Source organism: Sphaerodactylus townsendi, unplaced genomic scaffold (genome assembly GCF_021028975.2).
Source record: "Sphaerodactylus townsendi isolate TG3544 unplaced genomic scaffold, MPM_Stown_v2.3 scaffold_19, whole genome shotgun sequence".
Taxonomy (NCBI): Eukaryota; Metazoa; Chordata; class Lepidosauria; order Squamata; family Sphaerodactylidae; genus Sphaerodactylus; species Sphaerodactylus townsendi.
In genome coordinates, this window is record NW_025950352.1 from 371,654 (window position 1) to 392,576 (window position 20,923).

The 20,923-nt window shown below is 60.9% G+C and overlaps 2 protein-coding genes across 5 annotated transcripts in view; both read right to left on the bottom strand.

The window, feature by feature from the left end:
- Positions 1-2,691, bottom strand: part of LOC125425131 (microtubule-actin cross-linking factor 1-like) — a 17,549-nt gene extending 14,858 nt beyond the window's left edge. The window contains exons 1-8 of the mRNA XM_048482674.1: positions 2,685-2,691; positions 2,560-2,594; positions 2,262-2,417; positions 1,758-1,913; positions 1,467-1,664; positions 1,081-1,209; positions 461-631; positions 210-365 (exon numbers count right to left, since the gene is read on the bottom strand). Of these exons, the coding sequence (XP_048338631.1) occupies positions 210-365; positions 461-631; positions 1,081-1,209; positions 1,467-1,664; positions 1,758-1,913; positions 2,262-2,417; positions 2,560-2,594; positions 2,685-2,691 (1,008 nt within the window). The remainder of the gene's footprint in view (positions 1-209; positions 366-460; positions 632-1,080; positions 1,210-1,466; positions 1,665-1,757; positions 1,914-2,261; positions 2,418-2,559; positions 2,595-2,684) is intronic.
- LOC125425115 (microtubule-actin cross-linking factor 1, isoforms 1/2/3/5-like) lies at positions 2,301-19,738 on the bottom strand. 4 transcript variants are annotated; one of them, XM_048482639.1, is made up of 17 exons: positions 19,225-19,738; positions 17,815-18,285; positions 16,368-16,520; positions 15,608-15,774; positions 12,067-12,226; positions 11,674-11,758; positions 9,808-10,025; positions 9,347-9,466; positions 8,685-8,792; positions 7,366-7,584; positions 7,074-7,277; positions 4,926-5,145; positions 4,433-4,659; positions 3,693-3,815; positions 3,139-3,240; positions 2,685-2,791; positions 2,301-2,417 (listed from the first exon to the last, which is right to left on the bottom strand). In XM_048482639.1, the coding sequence occupies exons 2-16, from the start codon at positions 18,238-18,240 to the stop codon at positions 2,711-2,713; spliced, it is 2,613 nt and encodes an 870-aa protein (XP_048338596.1). In that variant the 5' UTR covers positions 18,241-18,285; positions 19,225-19,738; the 3' UTR covers positions 2,301-2,417; positions 2,685-2,710. The 4 variants fall into 4 exon arrangements, with proteins under 4 accessions (XP_048338596.1, XP_048338595.1, XP_048338593.1 ...); XM_048482638.1 differs by having other exon boundaries at positions 17,755-18,285; XM_048482636.1 differs by having other exon boundaries at positions 17,722-18,285.
- Positions 19,739-20,923: the final 1,185 nt, after the last annotated feature.

Here is a 20,923-nt window from a genome sequence, read left to right on the forward strand (position 1 = left end):
CACAGAGAGCAAAAGAAAACCCACGTGGGGGGAGGGCCGTGGCCACAGGAGGCCACCCCTGGAGCTCTGGGGAGTTCACTGAGCTTCACCCCCTTTCCCCGTGACCCTGAGCATTCAGAAGGGTAAGGGGACCCCGAAATGGATCCAGCCCAGCCCTGCACACACACACCCGGACTGCAATGTGGGTGGAGGGGGGCACTCAGACTTACCTTCTGTTCCTGTATCTGGAGGGTGATGGTTTCCAGGACATAACTGGGTGGGGGCAGGGCCCCCAGGGCCTCCTCCATGGCCCCCACCCCCTTCAGCAGTTCCTGGGAGGTAGAGTGGAACTCCGTGGTCACCGTCACACCCTCAGTGAGCTGCTCCTGTGGGGGGGGGAGGAAACAGACCACTGCAGCCACTCACTGGCTGGTGACCTCGACTGCCCCCCTCCCTCTCCCCCCCCACCCCAGCCACTGACCTTCCTCTGCTGGAGCAGGCTGGCCACGCTGTCCCACTTGTGCTGGAGGAGGCTCAGGCTGTGCTGGGTGCTGGAGGGCCAGGGAGGGGGGCTGGGGGCCCGCAAGCATCGCAGCTGCTCCCGCAGCCGGTCGTAGGCTTCCTGCTTCGCCTCCGCCTCTCTGCACAGCGCCTGTCCCAAGAGCCCAGGCATCGGCAGGAGGGCCAGGGAGCAGGGGAAGGGGAAGGGGGGCAGCGATGGGAGGCCCTGCAGCCCAGGAAGCAGAGCAGTCCCCTCCGGGAGAGCAGGCAGGGCTAGGCCGCAGTGAGAGAGGCCGGCCCGACTGGTCTGGTGGCCAGCATTCGCTCTTCTCCCCACCAGTTATGCTACTTACCCCCTCCCCCTTTCTCTCTCTCTCTCGTTCTCTTCAAGGACCTTTGTCCCTACACAAGCTCCTTCGACTCAATTCCCCACTGGCTCTGCTTCCCTGGGCACCAGACGGCTGCTCTGCGGACTGGAACCTCTGCCGGTCTCTCCTGGAGCCGGGGGAGGGGGCTGCCCTTTGTCCCCTGGGGAGCCCAGCCCTGAGCCCCTCCCTCGGGGATGTGGCCCTGCTCGCCCGGGCAGGTGAGGGAGCTCACCAGGTGCGCTACCAGCTGGTCCTTGGCCGTCTCAGGGCGGTCCCAGGTTGGCTTGGTGGAGAAGAGCCGCACTTCCACGTGGTCCAGCCACTGGAGCAGCTCAGTGATCTCCAGGGTGACGTCCTGCACCTGCACGTGGCAACAGGACCAGGGGCATGATTCTTGTCGGGGGGTGCATGTGTGTGGCTGCTGCACAGTGCCGCTCCTGCCCAGCCCCACGGGAGACAAGGGGGCCATTCCAGCCCTGAGTTGTGTCCGCCCCACAGACAGGCTGTGCAGGGGAGAGGCCAACCAGCTCTTTGTGGCAGTTGGGGCTCCAGAGGCGGGTGCAGCGATGCCCGGAGGGCACAGACGGTACCCTGCTGGCCGCCAGCTCTCAGGCTTACCTGGCTCAGGTTGTTCTCCAGCTCCAGTTGGCGACTGGCCATCTCAGCCAGGATGAAGTCCCAGCGCTGGTGGATCTGCTGCAGGCTGCCCTGCAAACCATCCCTGGCGCTCCCTCCGCTGGAGGCCAGCAAGTCTTCGCCAGCCTCCGTCACGGACTGCACCGTGCGAGTGCGCGACAGGACGTCGTTCTGCAGCACCTGCGGAGGAGCGACAAGTGAGCGTGGTCTTCCGGGGGCCGGCCCTCCCTCCCTACCCGCCCCCCCCAACACCTCTTAGGACTGGCTCCTTGCCTTGTGCTTGGCCAGCTCGATCTCACAGCCCTGCAGGTCCAAGCAGCAGGGGGGCTGGCCCCTCAGCTGCTCCGTGGTATGCAGCAGCCACAGCAGCAGCTCCTCCAGCTGGCTCTGGAAGTGGCCCAGGCCCAGGAGGGCGTCTTCCAGCTGATGCTGCAACAGAGGGAACCCCACCCACCGGCCCCCTGGTCAGGCCTCGAGCACAGAGCACCGACCAGCCCCCCCCCCCCAACTGGCCCCATTTCTCCAGCTTGGCGGGGGGGTGGGGAGGCCAAAGTGTCAGTCAGCAAGGCAGAAGTGTCCCCCCCACACACACACAACCTCTGGCAGCCCCACAACACCCGTTGCTGCCACCAGACCTCTGCCCCACGGACCCTGCTGTCAAAGGGGAGACGGACCAGCAGAGGAGGCACCTTGCCCTCTCCCAGCCCACAAGGGCGCTCCCCTCCCTCACCCTCCCAATGGCACAGGTGTCACTCACGCCCGCGGCGGAGGCCTTACCTGCCGACTCACTATCTCCTCCTCCAGGCAGTTCCAGCGCTCCTCCAAGCCACCGAGGGCATCTGGGGGGGGCCTACTGGCAGCCCCCCCAGGCCGCCCCCAGTGCCGCAGGCTCTCTATGTCCACCCGGCACTGGTACAGCTCTCGCTTGAAGTCCTACCAAAACGGGACTGGGGGTCAGAGAGAGGAGCCACCGGATGAGGCCCTGCCATGCTTAGCTGCTAGTTTCCTACCACACCTGGACCCACAAGACACGCCCTTCACACCGTCAATACCAGCAACCCCCCCCCACACACACACCCTCCGTCTGCTTCTGGGGCCCCTCTTGTGCCCCTGCAGGGCGAGGGGAGTGTAGGGAGCCAGGGACCCCCCCAGTCCCCACTCACGGCGGAGTGCTCCCCAAACCCAGAAACCCCCCAATACCTTTCATCACCCTAGGGAGCTGTTGCTTACACACCCGGCTCTCCTCGGCTCAGGAACTCCTCTTCACATCCAAGCAGCTCAGCTGTCTCCATCCAGCTCAAAATTCTCTAGATTGGGTTGGGGTCGATGCAGCAGGTGAGTGGAGGTGTGAGGTGGGGCGGGAGAGCACTTGGAGAGGCGGGGGGGACTCCGGGGCCCAGCTGGGCTTCACCCCTCGGCCCCTCCCAGCCCTCCGCAGTTGGCTGCTCGCCCTCTCTGCCAGGTACTGTGGCTAGGAGCGGCCCACGATTTGTGGGGCTGGGGAGCTGCAGGGTCATTGTGGGGGCTGCTGGATCTACCCCACCCACAATGGCGCGTCTGCTGCCCCCCTCCCCCCCGGTCTCCAGGCAGAACGGCAGGGCAGGAGCCCCCCGTGTTAATGCTGGCCCCGTGGGTTCCTGGAGGGCCGTCTCACCTCCAGTGTCTCCTGGGCGAGGAGGGAGGCCCGCAGGTGCTCCTCCAGGTGACTCTGCTGCTCTGCCCACGTCCTGCTGAGGCTGTTCCACGAGGCGTAGAGCTGGCGGGAGCAGAGGGGAGGGCAACAGGTGCTGAGCTCTGACAAGAAGAGGCCTCCTGCCGGCCCGCCCATTAGGTGAGCTGGTGCCGCCTGCCTGGGCCATCCTGGCAAGGGCCCGTGAGGTGCCCGTCAGGAGTTCATTTGGCCCCCTGCTGTAATTTTGTCCTCACAACAGTCCCGTGAGGACGGTCAGGCTGACAGAGAATGACCTGTCCAACTCCAACCTGCGTCCCTGTGGAGCTACTTCAGCTCCCCCTTCCTACTAGGCCTGCTTTCAAGGATCCAGCTGGTTGCCACGGGGGGGGGGGGGGGCACACATCGTGGCACACTCCACAACGGAGGCATCACCCTCAGCAAATGCACTGCACTGTGTCCCCCTCTCACGTGGCCCCCGGGGGGCTGGGGGAGGGCCCTGGGAGTGCCCTGGCCTCGGCCTCCGACCCCCAACTCACATCGTCCAGGCTCTTGGTGACGTCCGGCTTGTCCAGGTCTCCGCACGAGGACATGAGCTCCACGCCCAAGGCCCCCAAGGAGTCCAGGTCAGCCTGGAGGGCGTCAATCTCTTCTCGCAGCACCTGGCGGGGGGGAGGCGGAGAGGATGAGGCCAGCGTTTCAGGGCAGCACTGCCGGGGGGGGGGGGGGGGGGGGGGGGGGGGGGGGGGGGGGCGGGCCCCCGGGGGGGGGGGGGGGGGGGGGGGGGGGGGGGGGGGGAGCCGGTGAGGAAACGGATCCTGGCCGCCCAGGAAGGGCAAAGTTGAGCCAGTGGGGACCTGGCTGGATCCCTCTTGCAGCATCTGTCCTTCAGCTCCAGCTGGGCTCCCAGCAGCCGGCCCATCAAGGTCAGTTCTGTCCACTCTGGGGGCGGAGGCAGCTCTGCAGGGTCTGCGGTGACAGTCTTCCAAATCACCCACCCAGTGGTCCTTTGGAGACCCTGGGGATTGAACCTGGCACCTTCTGCATGCCCAGCAGATGCCCTACTGCTGAGCCACGCTCCCTCCCTCCCGGGCACTTCACCAGACCCGCTTAACGTGCTGCTCGAGGGCCGCCGCTGCCTTCTGCGCGTGTTGACGGGGAAAGGGGAGGTCCCAGCCTGAGCCAGAGCCCAGCAGAGGCAGCTCCCCGGCTTTGTGCCCACGGGCTGCTCCCCTCCACGTCCTGCCCGCACCTCGTCCCCTTGCCACAAGCGACCCACCTGCAAGGTCCCGAGCCCGGCCTGAATGGCCTTGGGGTCCGAGGAGACTTTGGCCAGATCCAGCACCGCCTGCCGGGTGTCCCCGAGAGTGGCCCTGAGGTCAGCCAGCCAGTGCCAGAAGCGGTCGGCCAGCGCCAGCAGACCCTGCAGCCGGCTCTCTCGCTCCTCTGCCTGCTGCCACAGCCCTTCCCACTGGCCCCGCAGCTGCCCCAAGCGGGCCTGGATCCCTGTGGGCAGGAGAGGGGATCACAAAGGGTGCCACAAGTCCCGCCCTCTGCCCCCCCGGTGGCCCACGGAGGGAGGCGTGGCCCTGTCCGCTCGCGAAACAGCAGAGGATGGAGCGGTAGGCAGCAACAGGCCATCTCCAGGGCACCTTAAGCAACATCACCATCTTAATGATTAGTTGGTCTCATTCACTCACACACACACACACACACACACACACATACTGGCACTCCACTGGGTGCTTTCGGGGGGGGGGGGGCTCAAATACCTTCGTTTGCACCAGCCTGCAGAGTGACCAGCAGCTGGGCCCCCTGCCCGCGGAGGGTCTCCAGAGCCACGCCGAGCTTCTCCAGTTCAGCCATCCGGAGGCCGTTCTCCCTCACTTGCTCCCGCAGCCAAGCGGAGTCCCCCGGCCCGGCAGGCGGGTTCTGCAGGTGGCCACGCAGCTCCTCCAGGCTCTCTGCGATCAGCTCCAGGCGCTCCGACAGCTGCAAGGCAGGCATGGGAGAGAGGGAGGGAGGGAGCTCTGGGCTTGCTCCAGCCATGTTCCAGCAGGCGTCCAGGCCTCCTGGGAGCGCTGTGGGGCAGCTGGCATGCTGTGTGGGGAGGGGGGGCAGCAAGGACAGCGGGAGGGGATCGGAAATTCTGGGCTCTGGTGCCAGCACAAGACCTGGGAGCTGACACTAGCGGGCATGAAGTGCTTTCTGCGGCTCTCTGCAGTCTCCAGGGAGCTACAGGGCAGGGGGTCCGCCTCGCCCAAGGTGGCTGTCCTCCGGGGATCCTGGCTGGGCTCCGTAAGATCCGGACGGCCCAAGATCCCCTGCACAGAAAGCCAGAGCTCGGCTGCTCAGGGCGCCAACTGCCATGCCCCTGGCTAGGCAGGAAATGCAAACCTCCATTGGAGCCACCTGGCAAAAGGTTCCCCCTTCAGCTGCACCTGGTTCAGTTATTTAAAGCCAAGTTCCTTGCTTGGTGGTTAGCATTTTAAAGCGGACAAAAACCCCTTTTCTCTCCCCTAAATTGCTAGAAGCAGAGCGTGGAAGGCAGTTCTGAGCAGCAAAACCAAATGGGGTTTTGAAGACTTCTCCTTCTTCTCCCCACACGATGATGGATGGAATGAGAGGCACAATTTTCCTCGGGCCCTTTTGTGTTGTCACCTGAACCAGGGTCTCCCTGTTCCGAAACCAAGTCCCAATCCATTTACTGTCTACTACAAATTATTCATTCTTCCATTCACACTGGGCAGAGAGTACTTCTAATTTCCTGAATCCAGTATGGAGGATTTGGTTTCAGAACATGTGTGACTTAGGCCCAGTCCCCACTGAAAATGTAATCTAGATACAACCAAGAGAATCGGCACCTTTTCATCCAGGTTCCAACATCCTCACTGCAGCATGTTTCTAGTGAAGACGTCTAGGCCTGCCCCTTGGGGGATGCCTGCTGTCTGGGGGGCAATTGTTAAGCTAGCAGTACCAAAGTTTAGAGTATCTTTAGGAGACCCTCCTGATGGTACCACCCTAGTTTGGTGAAGTTTGGCTCATGGGGGTCAAAGTTATGGACCCTAAAATGTGTAGTCCCCATTTCCTATTAGATCCCATTGGAAACAATGGGGAATGGGGCACCCCTTTTGGGAGTCCATAGCTTTGGACCCCTGGACCAAACTTCACCAAACCTGGGTGGTATCAGTAGGAGACTCTGTTGATGATACCACCCAGGTTTGGTGAAGCCTGGGCCAAAGTTATGGACCGTCAAATGTGTAGCCCCCATCTCCTATTAGCTCCCATTGGAGTGTTTTTTTCAAAAAGGTGCATATACAAGCAGGTCCAGGAAAATCCCATGATAAAGGGGGAGGGGGGGAACGCCAGAAACGGGACTGATCTGTGTTCTGCAGTTCGGCTGTGAGGAGATCTCGAGGGAACCTGGATATTTTGGGTGAGGAAATCACCTTAGTTGGATTCGAATGTAGAGGCACCTTAGAAGTCAAAAAGCTTTCTATGACATTTTTAGTAGTCAAAGCTTCCTTTCTCAGAGTATCTAATGACTCTCAAAACCTTATAGCCCAAAAACTGTTTGGGTCTCTACGGAGCTACTGGATTCACACCTAATTGTTCTACTACAGACCCACACGGCTACCCTTGGAAACTACTTTCATGAGTGATTTACCCAGTTTTTGTAGAACAAGAAAGCAAGCAGGTCTTGGCTCCTCAGATCTCTGGGTTTTAGTGGTTGTTTGGCAGCAAAATGCAGAGAAGGAAGCCACCCTGGGCAACGGAAGGGGGGGCAGGGAAGAAGCAGGGGGGTCTGCCGGAGCCCGTGGAGAAGGCAGGAGCAGATGGTCCAGGTTCCGTCTGGGGCTGGCGGCTCTAGTTCCCCCTCGTCCAGCTCAGGAGGCCCCGATGCCCTGCTGACTGCTTACCTGGCTGTAGCGGGGGAGGACATCTTCCAAAACGGCCGCGGCCTGAAGGACACGCTCTCGGATGCCCCCGTACCGCTCCTCTGCCGTCTGCCAGTCCTGCTGGAAGGGGACGGTCTCTTGCGGGCAGAGCCCAGCCAGCTGCCCCAGCACCCGCTGCAGCTTGGTCATCAGGGGCTTGTGCTCAGCAACGGCTTCCCGAAGACTCTGCACAGGCCAGAGAGCAGGGCTGCAGCTGAGGGGCACCTGCACGACAAGGGTCCCGCCGGCGGGCCTCTGCCACCCCCGCCCTCACCTGCAGCAGCTCCTGCTGGTCCTTGAGGGTGTCGCAGCTGATGGGATCCAGAGAGAAGCCCCCCAGTGCGCGCTGCATCTCCTCCAGCCACGGGAAGAGCTCCTCCTGGGTCTCTGTATACTGGGCCAGCAGCAACTGGGCATGCTCCAGCCGCATGGTGCATGCTGAGCTCTGACGCAAGAGATGCTCTGCCTGTTCTTGCAGAGGCTGCACCAATGGCTGGGGGACACACAAGAAATAATATGGAGTGGGATCAGGGCCTCGGCCATTCCCCATCAGAGGAGAGCGGGCCAGACCAGCGGTGGGCGAGGGGCGCCCTCCAAGGAACCCACCTCACTTCGACCGTAACGGACGGTGAGTGCGTGCGAAGTGCCTGGAACATTTGCAAGGGTGACAAAACTATCAAACCAATGAGCAGAGCTTTTGCTCTCTCAGCTACCCTCTCCTTGTCCTCTTCAGTTGCTGGCAAAGAAGAAGAAGAAGAAGAAGAAGAGGAAGAAGAAGAGGAAGAAGAAGAGGAAGAAGAAGAAGAAGAAGAAGAGGAAGAAGAAGAGGAAGAAGAGGAAGAAGAGGAGGAGGAGGAGGAGGAGGAGGCTCATTTCTCCTGGACACATTTCTGCATTTATATTTATGTAACACATATGTCTATGAATTCCTTGCCTTCAAGATTTAAGTTGGCTTACAATTCCACAAACAAAAAACAAAACCCCAGATAGCCCCCCCCCCCCCCGTTCCCCAGAAGATGCCTCAACCTCCAAGAAAGGCCCAGTGAACCAAGGGGTCCCGAAGGGCCTCCTGAAAACATCCAGAGACACCCCCCCCCATCTCCTTAGCAAGCCTGCTCTGCAGGGAGGCACACGGGCACCAGTGGATGCCAGGCAGACCCCCAGATGGTGGCAGCCTGAAGCCAGGTACAAAGGAGGGTGGAGCGCCCCTGCCAAGAAGTCTCTCAAGGTCGCACCCAGCACCCTGAATGGAGCTCGGAATGGGACTGGCAGCCAGGGTAGGTACTGGACCGTGGGCAGCATGGGAAGGGGGTCCCCACCGGCTATTTCTGGCCAGCTGCCACATTTTGAATATTATCAGGGAAGCCAGCCAGAATTTTCTCACCATTACCTGGCTGGCAAAGAGGGGCCGGATCCAGGGGTGGGTCAGAAAATGAGAAGGGTTCCTCCCTGCCTTGCTTTGGGGTGCCATCCAGTGGCCAGATGGGGCACTGCATGTGGGTTTTCCTTGCCTCCCAGTAAGCTGTGCTCTACAGTGAAGTGAGCAGACCCCCCGCCGGCCGGCCCTCCCCTTCCTTGGCATTCCTGTCTCACCTGGAGCCGCTGCTGCACAGCTGGAGAGCAGAAACTGAGCAGGAGGTCAGAGAGAGCCACGAGCCGTTCCACCAGGCCACGGTGGTGCAGGATTTCTGCTGACAGGAGCTGGGTGGGAAGAGGAACACGGTTATTCCCAGGACAAGTGAGACAGGGCCCCACTCCACGCGGGTGCTTGGTGATCAGAGAGGAACTCCTCCCTCCAGCTTCCCAGAAGGATTCTGCCGGCCTGCAAGAGCCACGGGCGTCGTCTGCCTGGGTCCTCACCGTGCTGGGAACACGAGGAGGAGAAGTTGCCTCCGGCCGGCTCAGACCGCCTCCTCTCTGCGGTCTCAGGACCAGACCTTCCTCCTACCCGAACCTTCTACTGAGTGACGCCTGGAACCAAACCCCGGGCCTTCTGCACCCACAGCAGAGGGTCCACCCTGAGCCACGGCCACTTCCTGACTCTGGAGGCACCCACGGATTCCAGGTGGAGGGACAGAGGCTGCCCACCCACTGCGTGCCCTCCTGCAAGGGACCCTGAGGCCTTGAGCCCCCAAGCACCCTGCTAGAGACCCATGTGCACCCAGGCACAGTGCCAGGCAGGGGGGGAGGGGGGCTGCCTGGTCCTGTCTCCCCAGCCCCCTCCCTCTCAGGGTCACTGGAGCCCGATGACCAACCTTCTGATCGGCGATCTGCGACTGGAGGACAGGAGCATCGAGGTGGACGTGGCTCAGCTCTTCCAAACGCTTGCCGAGGTGGGCCACGTGGGCCAGTGCGGATCCCAGGGCCTGCTCGAACTGAGGCAGAAGCACCAACCACGTCAGCCCTCCCGGGGAAGGGGCAGGGCAGCCGCCCGGGGCAGGGCCCTTCCCCCAGAGGAGGTCTCCTGGGAGCCCACCACTTCCTCCGTCTTGGCCCCAGTGGGAAGGTCGGGAGCTTGGGGGGCGGGGCGAGGGACTGGAGTGCTGCCTTGGTCAAGAATGCTGGCGTGAAACCCAATGAGTTAAGGCCCAGCAACCCCAGGAAGAGAAAGAAGGCCTCCCCAGCCGTGGCCTTCATGCCCAGCTGGAATGGTCCTCGGGAGCCTTTGGCAGCAGACAGAAGTGGGGGAGGCCAGGGAGCCCCCGCCTGCCCTCACCTTCTCTGTGTCTGCAGCAGAGACGGGGCCCTGGGGGGGCAGCTCCCGTTCCATGCGACTCAGCCACAGGGCCAGGTCCTCCTGGGTGGGCCCCAGCCGCGAAGAGGCCTCCAAGGTCTGCTCCAGCCGGCGCAAGATGTCAGAGCTGCTCTGTCGGGTGATCAGGAACCGCATTCGCAGGGAGTCCATCTTCTCTTGGGCAAGCTGGGCCTCCTCACCTGCCAGGCCAACGGCACCCCCAGAATCAGCAGCAGCCTCCCCACCCCTGCCCACCCGCCCCCGGGGAAGGCACCAGGGCAGGTCTCTCTCTCCCTGCTGTGCTTCGGCAGCAGTGGCCCCCTTGCCTCACCTGCAGAGAGTGGGCTGGGCAGTGCAGTGGTTAGAACGCTGGACAAGGAGGGGCAGTTTTTGAAGGAATGTTTACTGTGTCCAATTTGGAGCAGGACGACAGCATGGTAGAGGAGGGGCTCCAGACATTCTCTCTCTCTCTCCCCCCCCCCTCTCACACACACACAAACACACACTCTTCTGCTTGACCCACTGGGGAAACCCATGTAGAACAGGAGGGTGGTCTAAGGGGCCCTGAATGCCCCTGGCTACGAGAGACTGGTCAGTCTGGTCAACCTCAGCCTGGAAGAGATCTAAGCAGACCCCGCCCACAGCTGCCACTTGTCCCATCACACAACCCCCAAAGGGCTGGGTGCAACCCCCCACCCCCCACCCCACCTGAAGCACACCCATCCCTCAGCCGAGTCATTGGTCAATTCCCCACTGAAAAAATGAATCTAGATGATCCAGGTTTTGAAAGATTCAGCACCTTTCGATCACGGTTTGATGGTCCCCACCGCAGCTCATGGCCCCCAAACGATCCTTGTTCCCAGCAATGCAGCAGCAACACAGGACTCCCCACTGTTGGCGGATCGGACGTGCGATCCGCTTAGGGGCTTTCCTGATTGGCTGCTGCGTTGTGTTGGGGCGGGAATTGTTCTTTTTATTTTTAACCTTGCGGATCCACGAGCATGCACAGAACGACTCTACGCGGAGACGAAGAAACGGGTGATTAAAGCAAAGCCCTGTTTCTGCGCACCTCCATGTAGTCGGATCCACGTGGATACGACGTGTAGCGCTGCTTTGTACTGCCTTCTACTGAGTCAATCAGTCAAAACCGCCCCCATGTTGCTTTGTATCCTCATGGATCTCTGGTCCGCAAAATTAAAAAAAGGCTGCGTGCGCATTGCGCACAGCCCACTGCATTCTCATTGGATGGGAGGCTCCACGTCACTTCCAGCGGCGGGAAAAACGCATCTGGATTTACCACCACCCCCTTCCTCACCACTTTAGATTGGCCACATGTTTTTTTAAAAGGTCTACTTCCATGCAGGTTCTAAAATAACACATGCTGGGCGGGCGGGGGGGGGGGCACCAGAAGAGGGATGAAAACGTGTGAAGTGGGGTTTTTTGCAGGAAACCTGGATATTTGGCATGACGAGCACGCATCTAATCCTCAGTGGGGAATCGACCGTTCTCTCTCTACCTCCCAGGGGTGTTGTTAAGATGAAATGGAAGAAAGCAGACGCTGCAATGTGGCCCTGAGCTCTGTGGCCAAAGGGAAAGATGAAGATGCACGGGAGGGACCAGCAGACCAGCAGGCAGGCAGAGGGCGGGAGGCAGCCAGCAAACACCCGGCGGCCCCCCCAAGGCCCACCTGCCTTTGGAGAGAACCCCTCCGCTGCAGGGCCGGGAGGGCGCAGGGGGCCATCTTCACTGTCATCACTGGAGAGAAACACCCCCCCAAAGCTCCCGTCGCTCCAGGGCTGGGGAGGGGGCCCCTCAATGCCCCCAGCTGCTTCTGCCCTTGGCACTTGCCTGAGACCATCCCCAGCAGCTGCTGCCCGTGCCCGAGGACCCCTTCCAGTTCTTCCGGCTTGGTTTGAATGTCCTTGCTCAGATCCTGGGGGAGGCAGATACAACCAGGGCTAGGAGAACTCCCCTGGTCAAATGCAGCCTCTCTGCTCAAGGTAGACCTCCCCCCCTCAAGACTTCTTCATAGGGAGCGGCATGGACCAGAGGTGAGCCCGAGAGAGCCCGTTTCCCTCCTGCTTGGCCAGGCCTGCCGGCTCAGCTCCCCGCTGCCTTGCTCCTCCTCACTGGCCCGCTTCACTGCCTGCGTGCCAACCTCTATTCCTTGGTGCTGAGTTGTGCCACCAGGAACTCCTCCCCAGCCCCTCCTGCGGGCCCCGGGAGATCCTCGGCTCTTACCTGGATCTGCTGGCATGAGTCTTGCACCTGGACGAGGCTCCCGTTGGCGTGCCACAGCTGGGCCAGCTGGCGCTCAGTGGTGCTCAGCCAGTCCTGGAAGGCGTCCGCGGACTGCTGGAACGTCTGAGCAGCAGGAAGGATCTGCTCCAAGCAGCTGTGCCTGGAAGGAAGGAGAGCAGGAAGGAGGCGAGGGGGCGAGGGGGTGGGCTGACTCCCACCCCCACCCCAGGGAGAGTCACAGCTCAGCAGCAGACCCAGGAAGACGTTTCTGCCAAGAACCCCTCCAACACCCGCGCGCACACGCCCACCCTGCAGGGGAGCCCCTCAGCCTCCTGAGCGACAGAGGGGGCCCGGGCGGCCGTGCTCTTTTACTGCAATAGGTGAACCCGATCACCCCCTGGAATCACCATCACCAGATGCAAACAGCCTCCTTTGCAGACCCGGAAGCCACAGAATACACAAAACAGCAGTGTGGGGGTGGGGGTGGGGGTGGGCGGTGGGGAGACCTGAGGGGAGGCGAGGGACGCTGACCAACAGCTCAGGGCCCACGACTCCCAAATCCACCCTCTGTCTCTGCCCCAACCCCACCCCCACCCCCGCTCTCTCTCTGGGACTCGCTGCCACCCTCAAACCAATGATGAGGGCACATCCGTTCTGCCTGAGGCCTGGAGCCCCGGACCGCTCTGCCCCTGGCCACTCAGTGGAGCAGCTCAGACTCTGCACCCACGTGTGGACTAAGCTCTGTTACTTGTGCCACTGTTGATACGCGTGGACTGAGGAGGAGCTGAGGGTCACAGAGATCGGAGTCACCTCACAGAACATGAGAAGGTCAGTGAGAAAATAAAAAGTGTGCACTGCATATATATGTATGCAGTGGTGGGATTCAAATAATTTAACAACCGGTTCTGGTGGTGAGATTCAAATAATTTAACAGCTGGTTATAGACAAGCACCAAACCTGCTGAATCCCACCACTGTATGTGTGTACCACAAGTGGAGGAAGGACCAAAGCGACAGGAGACAACAGGCCGTCCTCTAAACCCCCAGCCCTGCCCGTGCCCCTCCGCAAGGTTTTTAATTGTTGATATCTGGTTTAGCTCTGACTTAATTATTTCAGTGGTTTTTAGGGGTGATTTTATGGCTTTAAAATGTAATCTAGTTGTGTATGGTTTAATTTGTTAGCCACTTTTGTGGCACTTGTGAGGGCAGAAAGGAGGAATGCACATTTTATACACACATTTTTAAAAATACAGATGAACATTTAGAGATGGGGACTTAATTCTTGAAGTTGGAAGCATTTAGAACCATCCAGTATGTGAATTTCAGTCGCTGGGGAGCCGGCGTGGCATGTGGGGTGGTGGTTGACATGTCAGAAATCCCCACTCGCATCATGGGAACTTGCTGGGTGACTTTGGGCCAGCCACACTCCGGTTCAGCCCCCGCCCTGGCAAGGATCTGGATGGGAGTCCGCCAGGGAGCACCAGGGGTGTGACGCAGAGGCAGGCATGCAACTGCAAACCAGCTCCCACCGTCTCTTGCCCTGAAATCCCCGCCAGCCGGTCTCCAAAAGTCAGCTGTGAATTTTATGGCAAAACCAAAGTTGCCTCAAACAAGACAACAAACCGTTGCACTCTAGCTGATGTGAAATAAAATATTCTTTACTATTATTTCAGTTTGTCGTCTTATTTCATTTCATTTCATATGTCTTCATATTTCATACATAAATCCAAATTTTATAATTCATAATGCATAAAGGATATCCATCCATATGTCATCATTCCAAAATCATAATTCACAGTTGCCCCCATTTCAGTGGCGGGGGCTCTCCCCAAGAGGCTTTAGCAGATGGAGCCCAGGTATAAAAAGGCTGGTGGCAAAATGGAGACGGCCGCTTAACCCTTCATGGAAACCGGCAAAAAAGGCTCCATTCTTGTGCTCGGGAGGGGGGAGGGTGTTAAGGTTCTTTGCTCTGCCCTTGATGAAGAAAAAGAAGAGTTGGTTTTTATGCTCCACTTTTCTCTGCTTTTAAGGAATCTCAGAGTGGCTGACAAGCACCTTCCCTTCCCACCACAGACACCTTGTGAGGCAGGTGGGGCTGAGAGAGTTCCAAGAGAACTGTGACTTGCCCAAGGTCACCCAGCAGGCTTCATGTGGAGGAGTGGGGAAACAAATCCAGTTCCTCTGAGAGGAGTGGGCAATCAAACCCAGTTCTCCAGATTAGAGTCCACCGCTGTGAACCCACAGGCTGGCTCTGCCCACAGAGCTCCAAAGCTCCAGCCACCCCCTCACCCCTGCAGTCTCTCCCCTCCCTGCTTGGCTGGACTTTGGAGGCTAACGACAAGCCCAGGACCCCAGCTGTGTGCCACCATCCACCTACCCCACCTCTGGCACCAGCAGCCATGGCAGGGGGCTGGGGTGGCAATCTGCCCAGGGGCCGGAAGAAAGGCCTGGTCACCTGCGAAGCTCTTGCAAAACTGTCTGGCACGGGAAGGGCCCTTTTCTTTTCAGAGGCACAGGGGAGCGCGAGGCGGGGGCTAAAGCTGAGCTAAGCGGAGCAGAGCTGGTTGTTGCATGAATGACTCCCATGAAAGGATTTCAGAGGCCTAAATGGACTATATGGAACTGAAGCTTTGTTTCTGAACAAAGAATCGAATGGACTAAGTGATTATTTATGTTTAGTTATAAGAGTTGGAAGACTTATGCTGTATCTTTAAGAACTTTGTCAGAGAAATAAGGAAATGTAAATACAAATAGAAGTGTTAAGTTGTTTAATTATATGTAAGATCAATATATAAGATTGGACACAGCCAGAGTGCAACGTGTGTATTTTTGAGTTTATTTGGGCTAACGTTGACATTGCACTCTTAGAGATAGTGGTGAGGATTTCAGAGGCCTCCACGGCAGCAAAGGAAGGCCCCCCCACCCCCCCACCCCGCCGTCGATCGAAGGCTGACTCTGGCCAGCAATTTGTGGGGTAGTTTTGGGCAAGGGAATCCTCTCCCTGAATCCTCCTCCTCCTCCATCATCATCATCATCTTTCAAATGAGAGCAAAAGGACTAATGTTGCCAGCTGGCTTTGAGCGCTGGCAGAGCAGAGGTTGCGCAGTGCAGCTTTGGCTGGTCCCCCAGCTGCATCTTTTCCTTGAGAAGCAAGATCTGGCCCTGGCAACTGAGCCTCTGATCACACCCAGGCCAGACTACTGCCGGGCCCTCTGCGTGGGGCTGCCTTGGAAGGCTCTTCAGACGGTGGCAGCCAGATCCCTACCAGCTCCAGAGGAAGCCCCGGCTCCACACTGGGTTAAGGGCTGCCACGCGGCCTTGTCCGAAGGGCCCACCTTGCAAGGAGCTTGGTGCTGCTGCTGCTGCTGTTTGTTTTACACTATCGTGGTGCTCTTTTATGGGTATTTTTAAGCTGATGGTTTCATTTGGATCTCAGCCACCTTGAGTGGATTTCTGAAGCGGTGGCTGGGAAGGATGGGAAACCTGCACACGCCTGAGCCCAAGAGCCCGAGCCCTTTCCCTCTCAGCTCCCCAGGGCTCACCTGGCTTCTGCCCCCCTCATTAAGGCAGCCCACTTCTCCTGGAGGTTGGTGAGGCCCCCGCTCCGTTCGTGGCCATCAGTCCTGCCGGCGGACTCGAGGGGCGCCTGCCCGGCCTGCAGCAGCTGCTCCACATGGGCTCGGCGCTCTTCCAGGAGTCGCTTGAAGAGCTGCGGGAGGGCAGAGTGACGACAGGTGAAGGTGGGGCGTTCTGGCCAGGACCCCCCTTGGCCCCCTCCCAAGTCCCAAGCGCTGCCACCATCACCTAAGACTGGGCTGAGCCGAGCCCAAAGACCAGGTGGATGCACTCTCTGACGGTTTCATTTCATGGCTGACTATGGATTTTTCACCTACTTATTAAAATCTTATTCCAACATTTTAACTCTCTGATTGTCATTTCGGTGACCTTGTCTGTTCTCACGCAGCGCTGGGAAAAGCCCCCCCCCCCGCCCCCCGGGCAAGCGGGCTGTCTTGCCTTGCCCTGCCTGTCTTCTCTCCAGTTGCGGGGGGGGGGGGCGACCCGCCGTGGAGGCCAGCACCGTCTGCTCGGCCTGGGGCGGCTCTCTAGGGTATCAGGCCCAGAAGGACCCTCCCCCTCACCTGCCTCCCGCTCCTTTCATTTGGAGACGCTGCTGGGGATTGAACCGGGGCTCCTGCACGCCAAGCAGAGGCTCCAGCGCCGAGCCACGGCCTCTCCCCGATCGGACCTCTGAGGCCAACAGCCAGCTAAGCTGCCGAGGTCTCCTGGAGGGGCTGGGCTCACCTTCTGCTCCTGCAGCTGGGCCTTCACCACCTTCGCTTCCGAAGAAGGGCCCTTCTGGCCGGCCACCACATCCTCCATGTCCCTCACCCAACTGAGCAGCTTCCCCAGGGTCTCCTGGGCCTGCTCGGGGCTCCTCTGCTCTCCCAGGAAGGCCTGCGGGGAGGAAGAGGAGGCGGGTTGTCGAAGGCTTTTACGGCCGGAATCTCCACTGTTGCTCCCATGCTATAGACTTCATGGTTACTCATACTTCTGTTCAGATGCCCTCACCTATTCACCTGGCTGCCTTCTTTGTTACTCACAGACAATGTTTCTTCACCCACCTTGGACACTACAACAGGTATATATAGTCCACTTGCTTTCCCAACATCAGATCCTCTGAAGATGCATTCAGCCACAGACGCAGGCGAAACGTCAGGAGAGAATGCTGCTAGAACACGGCCAGACAGCCCGGAAACCACACAGCGCCCAAAAGAGGAGGTGCCCCAGCCACGGGTCAGGAAGCAGCCCCCTCCCCAAAGGGGCCGTGTGCTGGTGATTCCAGGCCCAGCCCCAAACTCTCCTCCCGCTGGGGCTATCAGTTCTCAGTTGGGAGACCCCTGGAGCTCTGGAGGCTGGAGCCCTGGGGACAGTGGGGGGGGGGGTTGGAGAGGGAAGGGGGCTCGGCAGGGGGCGATGCCGTCCCTCTATAGCAGCCGTTCTCTTCAACGGAACTGATCTCTTTGGTCACCTGGCGCTCAGCTGGGATTCCTTAGGATCTCCAGGCCCCCCCTGGAGGCTGGCACCCCGACCCTCGGCTCTGCTCCAGGCACCCACTCCAGAGGATTTCTGGTTGCTTCCCAGCATTGCTCCTGGCTGGGCATTGCTCCTTCTGCCCCCCTCATTAAGGGGCAGCCCCTCCCCTCCCCTCCCTCTGCCTTGTGGCTCCAGGTATTTGGCAGCGGTGAGAGAAAAACAGGCGCAGGGCAGCCACTTTGCCCCCCCCCCCCCCCGCACGCATCTGCCCGGGGCTGCCTCAGCCTGCAGTGCCCTCCAGTGGGAAGCGAGAGGAAAGCCACCCCCCAGCCACGGCGGCCACGGTGCCCAAGTCTCCCGCCCTCTGGCTTCCCTCTTGGACTGCCCTGGCCTTGTAGCACCTGAGGACAGTGGGACGAGTCCGGAAAGGAAGAGCTATGGCCGGGGGGGGGGGGGGGGCAGCGGCGTGGACTGTCCTGGGCCAGAGCAGGCCTTGGTGGCGGGAGCCAACCTTTTGTGGGCAGGAGGCCCTTGGGGCTGGCCTGACACTCGAGGCACCTGAGCAGAGCCGGCCCCGGCCTGGACCCTCCACGGCCCTGCTGCAGAGTCGCCCCTTATTAACCTCTGGCAGGGCTCCCGCCACCTCCGTCAGCACCTTCACCGTCCTGGTGACCACCGGCTCTTGGCTCTTGTCCCCACCGGGGTATTCGGTCACCTCCACAATCTCCGTCACAACGGTCTCCGTCACTTCCGTCACCTCCGTCACCTCGAGGGGCTTCCAGGCCCAGCTGGCCCCCGCCCCCCTCCTCTGGAGAAGGCCCCCAGGGGGGCTCCAGGCAGCCTCGAGCTGGGCCTTCAGCGGGTTGCAACTCAGGCTCCTGTTCTGCACCTTGACGTCCCGGTTGTCCTGCTTGGGGAGGGGGCTGCTCTGCTGGGCAAGGGGCCAGCCGTTCTCGATCACCACTGGGCTGAGGGGGGCTTTTTCCGGGGGCCCTGCATAGCCCCCTTCCACGTTGTTCCTCCTCCCGCGGGGGGGCCCAGAGTCCAGGCCCAGGTCCTTCAGGTACGAATCCTTCAGGAAGTCCTCTGGTTTCTGGTTCTTGACCCCCAGGCAGCTGGGCCTGCCCCCCGAGTTGCCCATGGCCAGCGGCCCAGAAGCGTCGGGCTGGGCTCAGAGGATCCCGGGCTGAAACAGACGAGCAGCGGCCCCATTACCCACCCCCACAGAGGGGAGCCCACGGCCACCCACAGAAAGTGAAAGCCCTCAGTCCTGGGGGGGTGCAGAGCCCCAGGCCAGCACCCAGAGTGACACGGCCCCCTGCAGTGTGGGGCGGTGGACATGGCTGCACTTGGCAACAGCCCAGAGCTTGCCAAACAAGCAGACCCTCCCCCAGCAAGCAGGGGCATTTTCACTGCAAACACGTGTTTCTCCCGTTGCTGCAAGACGGCACCCTCGAGCAGTGTCTGCAATTAGATATTTGCAAAGAGGCAAGTCGACCTTTGCAGCCCCGGGAGAAATGAGCCGCCAGGACCCGCTGCCCTCCTGGCTGCCGGAGACGGTCCAGGCTGGGCTGAGGAGGTGGGACCAGAACCGCTGACCTCCCGGCAAGGCAGGAGTCGGGGCAAGCTCTAGTGGAGTGCCTGCCCAGAGGGCTGCCCCAGCTCCCTCCCAGGCATCCCGGGCCACAAATCACCAGACGGACAGACAGACAGACAGACAGACAGCTGCTCCCAACGGCCGTCCGGCCCTCGCATTGTGCCATCAGATTAACTCCTGAGAAAGCCCCAGACCAGAAAGGGGAGCCATCTGTCTGTCCGAGGAGGAGGAGGAGGAGGAGGAGGCCGCTCAGCCGCCCTCCCTGGCCTCAGACAGCCCGCTGGAGCCAGAGCCCCCCCTCCCCCCGTCCACAAGAGTCCTAAGCCTCCCCCCGGCCCTGCCACGGCCCCCACCCCACCCTGCTGGCGTGTAGATGCTGGAGAGCGAAGCCACGCAGCCAGGAGCAGTGGGCCAGTCCGCCTGCTGCCGTCGTGGGGCTCCTGGGCTCTGCTTGGATCTCCTCGGAGCCGTGGCTGCCCTGGCGTGGTCCAGTGGGTGCAGGCAGCGGAGGCGAGGGCTGCCCCTTACCTTCAGGGCGCAGCAGCAGGGACGCTCCTCCGTGTGTGCAGAGGGGGAGGCTGGCAGGCGCAGGGCCCCCTCCCTCCCCGTGGTCAGCTCTGCCGTGGCCTGCTCTCCTGTCAGCAGCTGGCCTCTGCTGTGGGCCGGGGGGGCCGGTCGGGCGGCAGCTCCGCTTGGGCCAGGAGGAAGGTGCTGCGCTTCACCCAGAGTGCTGGGCGGGCTCCACAGTCCTGTCCGCCGGCTGGCTGCGAAGGGGGCATCGGTGGCCAGTGCCCGGGAGGGGCTCAGCAGTCCTCTTCGGGGCCTGGGGCTTGCCAGTGCGTGCCAGGAGTGTCAGTCCAAGAGGATGGAGTGGGGGGGGGAGCGGTGGCATTGCGGGGGCCCCCCATTGCAGCCCTCCCGGGCCTTCCTCGGGGCTGGTTCTACGGGAGCTCCGCAGATCCCGGGGCCCAGCGACAGGCTGCCCTGGGGGGAGACGAGACAGGCTGTGCCCCCTCGCCCGCCCGCCCGCCTGCAGCAAAGACCCTCCCCCCTGCCCCCCTCTGCCCCGCTGACCCCCTCAGCGCACTCAGGCTAATACAATAAGCCTGCACACATTAACTCTTTGCTCGCTACGACACAATTGCCGTTACTGGGGAAACACCACAGGGCCGACAACCATCCTGGGAGCGGGAAGGAGGGGGAGCCGGCCTCTGCCGACAACTTTCCCACCAGAACGCCTTGGAGGGGGGCACCCTCCCAGCCCCCAACGCCAGAGACGCTGCTGGCCAGTGACCCAGGCCAGCCCAGTGGGCACCTCCACCTGGGCTAGCAGGGCAGCCCTTGACCTCCGGGCCAGTCCAGTGGGACTGGGGGGCCCTCGTGCCAGGCTCCTGGTGCCAAGAAGCACAACCAACGCTGTGCTCCAGATGAGAGGAGGAGGAGGAGCCAGCCCCTCTAGCTCCCCTGTTCGCAAGCTGTGCTTTGGGGGGGGGGCATGCCTTCTGCCTCAGGAGAACCACAGCTGGGCCCGTGGCAGGAGGGCCGAGGCCTCAGCCCGCCCCAGAGTGAGGCAAGCGGCGGCCCCTGGGCAAAGACGCGCAGGCAGACGGGCTCCTGCAAACGGTCTCCGGAAAAAGCACCAGATGATCCAATGCAAAAGAGAGGGGGAAACCTTCAAGCAGGGTTGCCAACTCTGGGCTTGAACATTCCTGGAGGTCAAGAGGTCGGACCTGGAAAGGGATCTCAGCTGTTAGAATCCAAAGGATCAGTTTTCTCCATGGCAAATGATCTCTGTCATCTGGAGATCAGTTCAAATTCCAAGAGATCTCCCAGCAACTTTGGAAGACTGGCAGCCCGGGGGGTGGGTGGGGTGGAGCCTGGGGCATGGCCTTTGGGGCCCACCATTGTGCACAGACACATCTGCAAACTCTCAACCCACCCCCCCACACAAATGCAACAAGTGTGCTTTCTGTTCCCTCCCCAGTTGAGATTTCCCCCCCACACACACACCACAACACTCCTTTCCTGCTTTGAAACTGGGCTCAATTAACTGGGCAGCCATGCTCACGGCTCTCCCCTCTGCCCTGTTAGCTTCACAACAACCCTGAGAGGTGGATCTGACTGAGAGAGAAGGACCAGCTTCAGAGGTAGCCAAGAGACCTCCTGCGCCCACCCCAGAGGTGCAGCTGCATCCGTCCACAGCAGCCTCTGGGGGCACTTTGAAGAC

What these genes read in the sequence shown, in the direction of transcription:
- LOC125425115 (XM_048482636.1), bottom strand. Translation starts at nt 18,240, where the DNA reads ATGGGCAACTCGGGGGGCAGGCCCAGCTGCCTGGGGGTCAAGAACCAG. An exon ending in GCTGCTGGGGATGGTCTCAG is followed by an intron (nt 10,026 to 11,673) that starts GCAAGTGCCAAG and finishes TTGGCCTGGCAG; the next exon opens with GTGAGGAGGCCCAGCTTGCC. An exon ending in TCCTCCCCCGCTACAGCCAG is followed by an intron (nt 5,146 to 7,073) that starts GTAAGCAGTCAG and finishes CCTGCCTTGCAG; the next exon opens with CTGTCGGAGCGCCTGGAGCT.